Source organism: Suncus etruscus, chromosome 6 (genome assembly GCF_024139225.1).
Source record: "Suncus etruscus isolate mSunEtr1 chromosome 6, mSunEtr1.pri.cur, whole genome shotgun sequence".
In the NCBI taxonomy this organism is placed as follows: domain Eukaryota; kingdom Metazoa; phylum Chordata; class Mammalia; order Eulipotyphla; family Soricidae; genus Suncus; species Suncus etruscus.
In genome coordinates, this window is record NC_064853.1 from 107427929 (window position 1) to 107442188 (window position 14260).

At 36.9% G+C, this 14260-nt stretch overlaps 1 protein-coding gene across 1 annotated transcript in view; it reads left to right on the top strand.

Moving 5' to 3' along the window:
* ATP13A4 (ATPase 13A4) overlaps nt 1-14035 on the top strand; it is a 143831-nt gene extending 129796 nt beyond the window's left edge. The window contains exons 26-30 of the mRNA XM_049776029.1: nt 1189-1360; nt 2142-2335; nt 3541-3629; nt 7777-7857; nt 13430-14035. Coding sequence (XP_049631986.1) covers nt 1189-1360; nt 2142-2335; nt 3541-3629; nt 7777-7857; nt 13430-13642 — 749 coding nt within the window. The 3' untranslated portion in view covers nt 13643-14035. The remainder of the gene's footprint in view (nt 1-1188; nt 1361-2141; nt 2336-3540; nt 3630-7776; nt 7858-13429) is intronic.
* The last annotated feature ends 225 nt before the right edge of the window (nt 14036-14260 follow it).

Genomic DNA, 14260 nt, shown 5'->3' on the forward strand with positions numbered 1-14260 from the left:
CTCAGAACAATCATTCCGGCACCATAATTTTTAGTTTATTGAGCATACTAATGGCAGTTGTTTTCAATTCTTTGCCAGGGACTGGAGAAATAGTATGGAAACATACAGCACCTCCTAGCAGATAAAGAACACAAGTTAAAATCTCCAGTGGCACCTCCGCTCTTTAAGTCTGGAAGTTCTTTGCTGTGAGCCCTGGTACCAAAAAGTTTTTCTGACCATACTGGAGCCAATTGTATATAAACATCATGAGGAAAAAATGCATTTACTAGTGGACACCACAACAGAAGAGATGTGAATGAGAGTCAGAAAGATAGTGCTTGGTAAAGCACTTGCCTTGCAGGTGACTGACCCTGGTTTGGTTTCCTGAACTATGCTGGTTCCCTGAGCACAGCAGAGGCAGGAGTGATTTCCAGTGCTTGAGTGATCTCCAGGCCAAAGCCTTCAATCATTGAGGGCTGTGTAATGCTCAGGTTCAAATCCAGATCTCCGCACATGAAAGAAGAGAACCCCTTGATCACTGAGCTATTTCTCTGGCCATACATTGTGTTTGTAGTGTTTCAACATTCGTTTGCTTGCTGTAAATATCTAACTCCTTTTTAGAGTTTTAACGAACTTAGTTCGATAGTTTCTGCTTATCTTTCAAAAGCTGCTTGCCCTGCCATTTTGCTAACATAATTCTTTGTTCTGTCATGAAATACCTTAAAGCACTGTCTCTTAATAACTGCATACTTTCCCCCCTGTATAGGTGCATGGGTATTCGATTAAATGTTCAATGATGAACATTTTTCTCCTTCTGTGATTGTTTTAGCTAGGGTAAGTTTCTAGAAATGAAATCACTATGTTAAAAGAAATGAGCATTTTTTCAATAGATTGCCAAATTGCTCTGTAGAAGGTTTGTGTCAACTTACATTCTCACACAGTGCCTGAAATGGTGTGTTTTATCACTCCCTTTCCTGTAACTTAATAGTCTACCTAGTTTATAGGCAAAAGAAGATTTTGTGGTTGTTTTACAGCTGACCTCTAAGAATTCCTCATATAACTTGAGTTTGAATCCATTTATCAATTTACTCCCTCCATTGGGCTGTCCTTTTCTCCAAAATGTGGGTCCTAGATATTATGCCATTCTTCTGATGCCCAATACAACGTTTTACTGTTCTCATAATTACCAACTCTGAAATTACTTTGTAGTGAATTTGAATGGTGCCTACCCCAAGCTGGCTCCCTTTAGACCTGCAGGACGGCTAATCTCCCCACCTCTGCTGCTCTCCGTGATTTTCAACATTCTCCTCAGCCTGGCCATGCACATTGTGGGCTTCATTCTGGTTCAGAGACAGCCCTGGTATTCTGCAGAGAAGCACAGGTATAATTGAAACTTTGATTCTGCCTTTGCTTATTCTAATTTTTGGCACAGATCATCTGGGAGGAAAATGAGTCTTCATCTACCAGACATTTTAACTTCTCTAAACTGTGTGTGCATCATTTCCAATAACTTCACATCTTAGAGTGATGGTATTTACCCAACAGTACTTGTCTTGTTCCTCTTGTATGATGATGAATGTTCTACAATATTTATTCATTTTTTGGTTTTTGGGCCAAACCTGGTGACGCTCAGGGGTTACTCATGGCTATGTGCTCAGAAATCACTCCTGGCTTAGGGGACCATATGGGATGCCAGTGTGGGCTAGTGTGGGCAAGGAAGATGCCTTACTGCCTGAGCCACTGCTCCAGCCCCTACAATAATTATTTTTAACTTAGAGTAGCCATATATTAGTCTCCCTGGTCAGTCCCAGTTAAGCCTGATACCCCAATGGAATTTAAAATAGTTTCCTTTCACATCTGAATTTGTTGATAAGGGATTCTTAACTGTTGTAAAGCTTATAGTAATGTAAGTCTTATGTACACTATTCTTTGGAAGGAACAACTGACCAATTCACACCTTTAACACACATGATAGTTGGCTATGAAATAAATTGGTTCAATTTTCCTCTCTATTATACTCAAATATCTATCAGGTATATTATTTTCAGCATATTCTTTCCCCCAGTGCATCCAGATTTCCCAGCTGAGGGCATTAAGTTGTGTTGATACAAAAGCTTCATGATAGCTCATTGTCTCTCAATTAGGTTTTTGTTTATTTTCAGTGCCTGCACAGAACTCAATGAAACCATCTCAAAGTTAAATATTTCTTCAGCCACTCCAGAAAATATTGGAAGTAATGATGTTTTTCCAAGTTTTGAAAACACTACTATATGGTTCTTGGGAACCATCAACTATATCATTGTGGCTTTTATTTTCTCGAAAGGAAAACCATTTCGACAACCCACCAATAGAAATTGTGAGTAGGATTAGAGCAAAGAGAACAGACTTGCCTAAGTCCCTCAGTTGTTACTTGTTGAATTTCTTTTTGCTAGGGCCTTCAAGGGCTCTAGAAATCACATTGTTTGGACCTGATTTGGAGGACTTTTTCTTTCTTTAAGTTGCATTAGATACTAGGATTTTTTTCTTCATGAATTCCTTTCTTCAGAAACTTGTTTCTAGGTGTCTTTTATTGAGATCATTCAGAATCAAAAACATATTATATGAAAATATATTATTATATAGTATTATCTAATTGTCAGAATGCATCCTTGAAGAGGTTGAGAGAAGAATTAGCACACTCAGTTGAAGTGTATCTCTTTTAAGAAAACAACAATTAGGGCCCGGAGAGATAGCACAGTGGCGTTTGCCTTGCAAGCAGCCGATCCAGGACCAAAGGTGGTTGGTTCGAATCCCGGTGTCCCATATGGTCCCCCGTGCCTGCCAGGAGCTATTTCTGAGCAGACAGCCAGGAGTAACCCCTGAGCACAGCCGGGTGTGGTCCAAAAACCAAAAAAAAAAAAAAAAAAAGAAAACAACAATTAGGATGTCATTGTTTGGTCAGGAAGTCTGGCAGTGGGACAATCATGAACAAACCTGACTGCAAGATGTTTGTGGAGGCTGTGTTATGATGGGGTGTGTATTAAGATTGGTGTGAAATACATTTCTATATTACAATGATCTAATTGGAAAACTTTAGAGGCAAAATGGAAAATTCAATAACTTTATAAAAATTCATCAGAGAAAATTACTTTGTCCTTCTCTCTTGAATAAACCAGCAGTTGAATGCTGGCTTACAGGTTTTCAATTTAAACACGTATTTATTTACAAGCCTTCTTTCTTCCAGTAAAGGGGTAGAGAAAGATGATTTGCATTTAAGAGACTCAGATTCTTAGATACCTTCAAAGCTTTTATTGAAAAGTATTTTTATGTTGATGTTATCTTTTATGTATATTTTCTATTTTTATCTAAATTATCACATGCATGTAAAAAGTGCCACTTTTCAAGGATATCTATAAAAATCTTAAGTGTGTGACCCTTGCACTGAAATTAATACTATTATAATATATATGGGATTAGAAGTCAAGTAAACTTAATTAGTGTTAATCAAGAATATGTCTGTTAATGGATGAATCAATTGATATTCAAATTTCTCAAAATGGTAACCTGTTTTTGTCTCCACAGACATATTTATCCTTGTCTTGGTCATACAGCTGGGTGTGTGTCTATTCATTCTATTTGCTGATATTCCAGAATTATATGAACGTTTGGATGTAAGTTTTGCCTCTAGGATCTGATGATGAGGATGTTAATGATGATGATGAAGAAGGCTTTCAATTATATAATTTCTATCTTCAAAAGCAGGTCAAAATTGCAGTTGATATTGGTTCTTGATACTTATTATTCTTTTGCAATAATAAAGTTAAATAAGAATGCTAAATTTAGGGCCCAGAGAGATAGCACAGCAGTGTTTGCCTTGCAAGCAGCCGATCCAGGATCAACGGTGGTTGGTTCAAATCCCTGTGTCCCATATGGTCCCCCGTGCCTGCCAGGAGCTATTTCTGAGCAGACAGCCAGGAGTAACCCCTGAGCACCGCCGGGTGTGGCCCAAAAACCAAAAAAAAAAAAAAAAAAAAAAGAATGCTAAATTTAAATATGCTTTTAGTTAAGATGATTAAGAAATAATACCCTATTCTTGATTTTGAATTTTTCATTTTAAGATACTTGTATTACAAAAATTTATATTTTTTTCAAATGTTAGAGAATTTCCCCCTATAGTCTTTTGTTTTCAAATGGCTTAAAACAGTATTGCCTATAATGTAGTCTTGATTAATTCTCAAGTCTAAATTCATATCTTAAAAAACTCATTAAAGGCATACTTTTTTGCATTGTTCATATATGACATTTGTAAAACTTACTATTAAAGGGGCCGCTAAACTCTTAGATTTTGTAATTTGGGAGAAACTTTGAAATTATATAAAAGCAAAACATTTTACATATGAAAGCAGGAAAGACTAATTTTCCCAGTAGATGCTACTTCTGAATTAAAATCAATCATTATGTACCATTCTTTGACCAATAAATAGAATAGTGAAGAAATGCCAGAAGAAAATGAGGTTGTGTTTGTTTGTTTTTTGGACCATACCCAGTGGTGATCAGGACATTTTTCTGTTTCTGTGCTTAGGGATCATTCCTGGGGCACTAGAGGGACCATATAGAGTGCCAGGGATCAAACGCAATTTGGTCACATGCAAGGCAAATTACCTACCTGCTGTACTATTTCTATGGCCTTTTTTTAAGTAGCATAATTTAGTGTCATCATCATCTCAAAGCTGAGTTCACTAGCATCAGTGTCCTCTTTTTTTTTTTTTTTGTGGTTTTTGGGTCACACCCAGCAGTGCTCAGGGGTTACTCCTGGCTCCATGCTCAGAAATTGCTCCTGGCAGGCACGGGGGACCATATGGGACACCGGGATTCGAACTGATGACCTTCTGCATGAAAGGCAAACGCCTTACCTCTATGCTATCTCTTCGGCCCCCAGTGTCCTCTTTTTACTCATTTTCTCAATGAGTAAGAACACCTTCACATTTCCAATGCCTTGAATAGTAAATAGTGCACAATGGCTGCAAATGATTGATGTTTGTCTAGCATGCTCTAATATGTAGATTAATCCTTAAAGCACAGAGTACATTTTAAGCCAGCAATAGTTTCATAAACCTATAAATGACTTTGATATAAACTAGGGTCTGTGTTTTGACTTTTTATAATTTTATTATTATAAATATCAGAATAATTGACTCTGTAGTTAAGAGTTCATGAATTTTATTACATACTCAAAGAGATAGATTGTGAACTAAAATTATGAGATAAACTTCTTAATCTTGTTCAAGTAGGGTTAAGACTTACAGAGTTTGATCACACCCTTTAGTAAAGCCTCTTATAAGAGACTGGGTCCTCTGTATAATAAAATCGTCAAAGATTGGGTTGAGAGGAAAACTGTAGTCATTGGCAACATACTGACAGAGGTCTCTGCAAAGAATTATTACTCACTGTAAAATTATTATTTGTCTTATTATATATAAATTCTAGGATTATTTTAGAAAATGTAAATATGCAGGACTTACTGACAGATCTCTGCAAAGAATTATTATTCACCATAAAATTATTATTTTCTTGTTATATATAAATTTTAGGTTTATTTTAGAAAATGTAAATATGCAGGAAAGTAAAATTATAACATTCCCATTATACCCTTCCATCCTTTAAAATTCATGCATTATAAAAGTGTAGTGACTGATTTATGAAGTTTATTATATTTTGAATGCAATCATGCTGTTTTGTAACCTACTTATTTTTCACTCTTAAACATTGAATAATTTAAGAAACTGGCTGCATTTGAACAGTTTAAAGTTCCAGTGTTAGGAAAGTTTTAGGTGAAAATTCTCTCTTTTATCCTTGTTCCTCAGTTACCAATTTCTCTCTCTCTCTGGAGGCAACAAGTAACATCGGTTTATTTTACATTTATTAGGCTCCATTTTATATATATGTATACACATATATACAGAACTGTTATGTATACTATTTTCCAATAATTTTTTCCAATAACATTGACCTGTTACATTTGTCGAGATCTTCTCAGATAGTTGTCAATATGACATAAGAATTACTGGAATGACAGTATAGCAGGTAGGATGATTGACTTATATGTGGCTGGCCCAGATTAAATTTTTTGCACCCAAGTGGACTCCTAAACCCACCAAGAATTATTCCTGAGTGCAGAAACAGAAGTAAGCTTGCTCTGAGCATTGCTGATTGTGCCCATGCCCACCCACTCCAACCACACACACACACACACACACACACACACACACACACACACACACACACACACACACACAAAAGACCTAAGATGTGCATGAGAGTTATAGATGAGTAGATGATCTGGAATCTGAAGGATCTGGGAGAGACGTCACACTTTGATAGAGATCTGCTCCCTGTGAAGGAGAGAGGGTAGGAAAGAGGTGACATGAGTGTTATTCTATCAGCATAGTTTTAAGAAAGACAAATCAGTATTACCCATAAGGAGTGTCTAGTAAGTCGAGAATTCATTGTCATCAGAAAATCTGTGCTCCTCCATTACAAAAGTTGGGCAGTTTGTAGGGTTATGGAGGGAGAGATTCAGTGTACAACAGTTGGGGCATCCTCCAGTTCTACCTCTAACAGCAAAAATCCTGAATGCACATTTTTATAACTGCCACCACCACACAGCAAGTCTGCACCTCATTCTTTCAAATAACAGAATGCTTGAGAAATTGCTTCATAATAAGTAAACAAAGCCTCCTCTTCATTTTATGTGAATATTGCTTTTTATTATATATGTATGTGGGAAACACATAAAATGGAATACGTATCATAATTACTATGTAATTTTCCAATGATAGACATTAAAGATGTTTCATTTTTTTCTAAACAAAATTGTAATAGAATAATTTGTTACATAAATCATTTTAGCCATGTACAAGTATATGTGACACATTTCTAGAAAGGAATTGGAATTTTTAATGATATTGATCTTCAGAGTTATTCCAGTTTTTACTCTCACTATTTAATGAAAAATAGTCAGTGCTGTGTACAATGAGAGTACATGACTTTCTTTTCACTCCTTCATTCATTTTTCATTAAACATAATCTGTTCCTATCTATAATGTACCTTGGGAGGGATTAGGAAGCTACAAACAAAATGGGAAAAGGTGCTTATGGTTCTGTTTCAGCTCTTCTAGCTCATTTTGTGGCTGTCTTGTGGTGTCAGGGCCTTAGAAGTTTCACACACAGTTTTTAAGGGAAACTCACAATGGACGGCTCAAAAGTAGGGCTCAACAGAGAGAAGATGACAGTGTGGAGGGTTCACATACCCTTCAAACTTCTGAAGTAAAGCCCCATCCTCATCTTTTCTAATAATAGAAAAACAAAGCAAGTCAATCAAACAAAATTTGTTAGTTTGATTGAAAAGTCACCAAAGTTATTTGAGAAAAATTTGAAATTACAGAGCAAAAAAAAAAAAAAGGAAGATAAGAGCATATAAACAGTATTTAGTGTCCAAATCACTGAGTATAGTCCTTCCACAATTTTTCTCTTCATATTTGCATAGAAATAGTTATAGAAAGTACTCACACATCACATGTATAACATTATCACATATGCACACATAAAATATATGTCATGTGGCTTATAAGCTATACAATACATACTGTGAACCCCAAAACATACAATTATGAAGACACTTATCTTCAGATCATATTAAGATTTACTAAACTATGGTACCTCAGCATATGACATATAAGATATAAGAGGCAAAATGAACATATAAGACACTTCTAATCATAGTCTTCAGGCTAACTCTGCTTCTTCATCTCCTGCCAGCTGCTATGCACTCCCGTCCTGTGGAGAATCTACATTGTCATCATGCTTGGCTCCAATTTTATTGTGTCCCTTGTGGTGGAGGTAAGTGTCCCTGAGTTGTTATTCTGTGTGTGTTTCTTTGGCGTCTGGAAAAGGAACAGCATTAGCCTTTAAGACTCAATGATGCCAGAAGCTTTCTCCTTGAAAATTTGGGCATTGGTGTTTTCTCTATGAAGCTTTTCAAAAAAAGAATTCTTTTTCCATCTCTAACTATGGCTAGGGAGAATAGAATTATGATCTAAAATTACCAAACAGATGCCCAATTCAATGCACTTTTTGGAACTGAGCTATGATTCACACACTCTATCAATTGTTTATTTTTTTAGTCTATAAGTTAGTGGGTTTTAGCATATTTACTGTACTTGCTTTAACGGCACATATGCTAAAATTAGTATATTTATTGAGTTGTGCAATTATCAACAAAATACCCTATCAGTATTAAAAAAAAGTCCTGTGGGGTCAGAACAATAGCATAGTAGGTAAGCCATTTGCCTTGCATATGGATGATCCCATATAGTCCTATAAGGCAGCCAGGAGTAATTTCTGAGCACAGAGCCAGTAGTAATCTATAAGTGTCACTAGATGTGGTCCAAAAACTAAAAAAAAAAAAAAAATTGTCCTATATCTCTCAGCAGTTACTCCAAGTTCTCTCTTCTTCCTTTAACTCATAATCTACTCTCTTTATAGATTTTCCTATTCTGGACATAGCACAGCAGTAGGGCATTTGCTTTGCACGCAGCCGACCCAGGATGGACCTGGGTTAGATCCCCAGCATCCCATTTGGTCCCGAGTCAGGAGCAATTTCTGAGTGCATAGCCAGGAGTAACACCTGAGCTGTGTGGGCCAAAAAGCAAAAAAAAAAAAACAAAAAAAAAAAACAACAACGAAGAAGGAAGGAAGGAAGGGAGGAAGAAAAGGGAAGAAAAGAAAGAGGAAGGAAGAAAGAAAGGAAGGAAATAAAAAATACAACAGGTGGATTCTTGTGTCCGATTTCTCTCATTTAACAACTTTCAGCATTTTTACTTGACAAATGGAGAGTCATAGAGAGCTTCTTTTCCCTCCATTCTTCAGCTTCCATTTGCTCCATTTCCTCAGTAAAATGGGCATGTATTCCACATTGAGATGTCTCATTCACTACATATTTATATTTCACCCTTTATCAGCGCTATTGAATTCCTTTCTTCGAAGTCCACGGGTAGGGATACCTCTTAAAGGGCCCCCATTTCTCAATAGAGTACGTCTCAGAATTCCATCTATATTTATTCTTATTTGTGGTTACAAAGTTAGGCTGTTCTGTGAAAGGGATTTCAGGATGGGTTGAGAATAGGTGGTATTTGACATCCTTACAGGATTTTGAGGCACTAGTTTAATCAACTGTCTTTACTATGTAGGAAAAGGGCCCCTGAGGAGCTGGTGGGAAGAAAGGACATAGAAGTAGGTCATTGGATCTTGTCTTTGTTTTGTAAATAAGGCTTCTCAAACATGAGTGGGCATTGGAATCCCCAGGAGGGCTTGTCAAAACATTGGCAGCTCTGCCTTACCCCAGTGTTTCTGATTCAGTGTGTCTGGAACAAGTATAGGGTTTTGTTTCTGAAAGGTTGCCAGGTGATTCTGATGCTGCTCATTCAGATGCCCTACCGAGAAGCCCTATGCTAAACCATATGGTCTCCAAAGCCACCAATTAATATGAGAACATTGTTGTAAGACTCTTTATTCCAGGATGCTGAATATGCCCTTCATGGGATAAACTTGTGCATGAATCTTAACCCTGTTCATGATGATACTTATTCTTTCTTCTTGTATATTCCACTCCACCTCCCCATTTCCACTTACTATTCCCTCTTTCAAATCACAAACATGGCACCTAGTCTAGACAAATCTATAGTTATACCTGCATGGGTGGGCAAACAACAAAGCTCAACTGATGGTGGCCTAAGGTGTAGAGCTATTTATTGACTCAGATTCTGAGAAGATTCGAGAGAAGTGACTTCTGGGTAAGATGAGTGGTTTAGTGGTAGGTATTCCAGGCATCCCTCACCTCTCTTTCCCACCATTCATAGATAGAGCCTTACATGTGTGCATTTGTGGCTTATGGTGTGAAAATGAATCCTAGTAATTGAGTATCTGCTCTATTTTCAGTGCAGAAGGGGAAAAATAAATGGAGAATCATCATAAAGCTTTTTCTTTTTATCTCTGAAGTATGCACTTTTAGTCAGGAGCAAGAAAAAGTTTAGCATCTCTGGTTTAGGTGTCACATATGCCACAATGATTAGAATTATGTATCTCTGATATCTTCAACCCTCAAAGGTTCTGAGATGGTTACTCTATTCCTCAAAGTTAAGTGAATAGTTGAAGCTATTGTTTTCCCCCTTTTTGGTGGCAGAGTAAAGAGGAATGATTCTAGAATCATTGAACAAAAAATGTTGTAGTCCCAGGCAGGACACTAGTCTGCTGTTGATATAATTGCCCCATTAGAGCATAGGTTGGGTGTGGCCAGCTGGTTTTAATCTTGGTTCTGCTCTTTCTTGTCATCCAACTGAGCAAGTTATAACCTTGTGTCTGCTTCCTCACTGTAAAATGATAATAACAAAGGGTTCCTTGCCACACTGAGTAATTGTTACCATGAAGAGTGAATTATGAAAAATGTTCTGTGCTACATGTTCAATGAATATAAGTTTGCGGTAGCTCTTATTTTTACTTTGCTTCTATGACTCATTCAGGCCACCATTCATTCTTCTCTCTTCCTACAAGCATTTCTTGACCAGAAAGACTGTTCTAGGATAGAGGTGGAGAAGACTGAGGCATTGAGCAGGTCAAATGCTTCCCTTGTGTGATTATACATATTTTCCTCTTACCTTTCATTGAAATCTGCTGGTAAGAATTCCTTTCAGGAACTCTAGTGCCTCAGACCCTACTTTGTTGCAATAGGAGCAGGATAAAGGTTTATTCAGTGATTTAATATAACAGGTGATCTTGCTTACCCCTAATAGAGGGAGAAAGTAATTTAATATGCATGGAAGTAAAGGTTCTCCTTTCTTTCTCTTGTTGAGTGAGAGGTAGAGAGGTACACAGGATGTTTGTGGGTGTGGCTCATAAGAGAAGTGGCACTGTAGCACTGTAGGACTCCAGTTCCATCCCAACCTCCCAACACCATGATACTTCCATTTTTCTGAGTGCCCCTGGCTCAGCTCTCAGCAAGTTTTTCCATGAACTGCAGAAGTTGTTATAGATAACTAGGAAAACTAACATGTCCTAATTTATGTGGTGGGCCTAGCAGGAAAGATACTTCTCCTGACTTTCAGGGATAGAAAAAGCTGCTTTATTCAGGAAGCTCCAACTAAGTCTCCTGGAGACTTAGATCATGTTTGGATCTGATCTGACTATGTTGGAAAGACATGAATAGACTGACCATGTTTGGGAGTCCTGGCTGATGGTGCACCTACTTTTGCATGGTTCTGGATATTAGCTTACCCTAAGTATAACCTTATTTTATATCTTCCTTATAAATTGTTTCCAGTCAGGAACTGGGGATGGGGCAAAAGGGAAATTCATTTTACTTTTCGGGGGGGGGGGGTCTTCCAAATAGTGCACAGGGGTTTATGTGGTGCTGTGAATAAAATTTGGGGGCCCTGTAGGCTAGAAATGTACTCCAGCCCTTTGAACTATCTTACTCTTTCTCACCTTATTCTTTCCATAGCCAAAAACAAAACAAAAATAAAACAAAACAAACTGATTTGCAAGAAACATCCTTTTCTGAGTCTCAAGATCTAACTGACTTTAGGTGTTGAAAATCCCTCTTTATTAATTGAGTTTGTAGTCATAGAGTATATATATATATGCCTGTATTATTTAAGTAGCCAGCCAAGAGTTCTGTGGTTTAATTTTATTTTTATTTTTTAAGAAATGGTGGCTGGAAAGATAATACAGCATGTAAGGTGCTGGTCTTATAGTTTGTCGACCTAGGTTTGATCCCTGTCATCCAATATGGTCCACTGATCCCCTTCAGGATTGATCCCTAAACACAAAGTAAAGATTAATTCCAAAGAAAATAACTGATATGCAAAGTATTTCAATTTTTTTAGTTCGGTATTTAATTTACAATGAAGAGTGTAGGATGGTAGGACAAGCTATCTTTAAATGCTTTAATTTTCCTTCCCAAAGTATTAAGTATTGAAGTGTATAAAAGCTTAAGGTGAGACCAGAACATGAAAGTCTGTATGTGTGTGCTATTTTGTTGGTTTTGTCTAAAACCTGCTAAGATTTCCTGGAGGTAATTTAGATTTTGAAATGTTTAATTGATACTTATTATTTTTCCTACTCTAGTTCTACAGAACATGAAACCTTGCTATGGGAAAGTAGAATAACAGGTCTAGTGAGATGAACCCTAAGATTTACAAGATGTAGATGGAACTCTCTGTGTTTTTAATAATCAGATTGTGCTTAGAGAAATATTAACACTAGCAGATCTTTCATGCCTGTGAATGGTGAACTTAGATATTCAGGAGTGGTAGCTTTGAGGATTAGTATTATATCTGGCAATTTCCTTAAGTAACCTGCAGAATAAATTCTTTCAACAAAGGCACCAATAGATATCAAACTAAGTTTACCTTGGAACATTTTAACTCCTCAGATTTTAGTCATGTAACCTCGGAGATGGTCAACCTTGGTGACCAAATATGATAAAAATAAGACTGATAGGTCCTGGAGAAAGTATAATGAGTTCTTGTCTTGCACACAGCCAACCTGGGCTTAATTCCAGCACTCCATATGATCCCCAAATCCACAGGAGTGAACTTGAGTACAGAGCCATGAGTAAACCCTAAGGACTGTAAGGCACGCCCTTCTCAAAAGAATTAAAATATGTGACTGATAACCTCTATGGTCCTTGTTTTATAAGTTGTTTTCTCCAAGAATCAGTCTAACTCATGAAATAAAATGGCAGAAATATTTCCCAAGAAATACCTAGTAATCTTTTAAGATTCCTTATGTTTGTATCTTTAGAAATGCATTGTGATAAAATATTCACAGATGAAGGTCAGAGACAGAGCTATGGTTGACAGTCAATATATAGTACAGAAGTCGGTTAAGAAGGTGGCTATTACATGCTGTCCTCTGCATTGAAATTGTACTTTATGACAATCATAAGAGTTAGGAAAAAGTTTTAATCACTGAAATTCAAGTAGAGCAATTTAATTTTGATAGTGGATACTAGTAAATCTATTTGGTAGTAGATACTTTAATGTGTATATGTGTGTGTGGTATGTGTGTGTTTGGGGGATGAGTCACACTCAGGTGATCATAGGTTATTCATGGTTATGTGCTCAGGAGTGACTACTAGTGGTTTTCAGTGGTGTTTCTGGGAATTGAGTCTCAGTGAGAACATACAAGGCAGGCAAATTACTCTATTTTCCCCCCCCCAATGATTTCAAAAGTGGAAAAGTCTGAATGAAAAAATTTACCTCATGAAATGACTTGGAATTCTGCCCCACCCCAATCCAATCTTATATTTTTTGTCAAGCCAGATATAAACAGTAGAGTAAAGCATGCCTATGACCTATGATGGACTGTAGCCTGAAAAATTCCAGTTGTGCATAGTAACTTTTTTATTTTTCAGGAGACCATTATTGAAAACCAAACACTGTGGAGGCTAATCAAAAGATGTTTTGGCTATCAATCAAAAAACCAGTATCGGATATGGCAGAGAGTCTTGGCAAATGACTCCACTTGGCCCCCAATAAACCAAACCATCTACTCTGACAGACCGAGATGTGGCAGGGGAGTGTCTTACAGCAATCCTGTTTTTGAGAGCAATGAGGAACATCTGTGAAACAAGATCACTTCCAAGTGGCTGGAAAAAAAAGAAATAATGACTAATGAAACCAATTTCTTTACATTTTAAGCAACAAAACTCTTAAGCAGCAAGTATCAGTTGGAGTTTTTGAAATCAAAAATCATTCAATCATGGTGGCTAATTAAAATCTGTTGATAAAATAGTTTCTACAGATCAGAACACTGCCCAGAAGAATTCTTTCCTCTTGGCTTCTGAAAGTACCTGAGATGTCTAGTGAATCTTAAATGAGCCAAGGATAACACCGGGCCAAGATATTGAGAGGCTAAAGGAGGAGAATATATTCTTTCTTCTCAGATAATATATTTTTAAATGAAGAAATTAGCACTATGTATAATCATAGAATTGAACCCATAAAAGATCTCAAAGATCGATTTTACACTCTTTAATTGATGGGAAGAGTGGTTGGGAACAATCAAACAATTTTCACTGTCTTCTATTCATTCATTTGTAGCATTTTTCAGTAATGACATGTTTCCTTCTATATCTGGCCTTCCCCTCCATCAGAAAGGATAGGCAGTTGGTGCTGTAGGAAAATCAAGTCTTATATCTCAGTGACTTAATAAGTAAAGCTTCTTCATTCAGATGGTTCTTAGC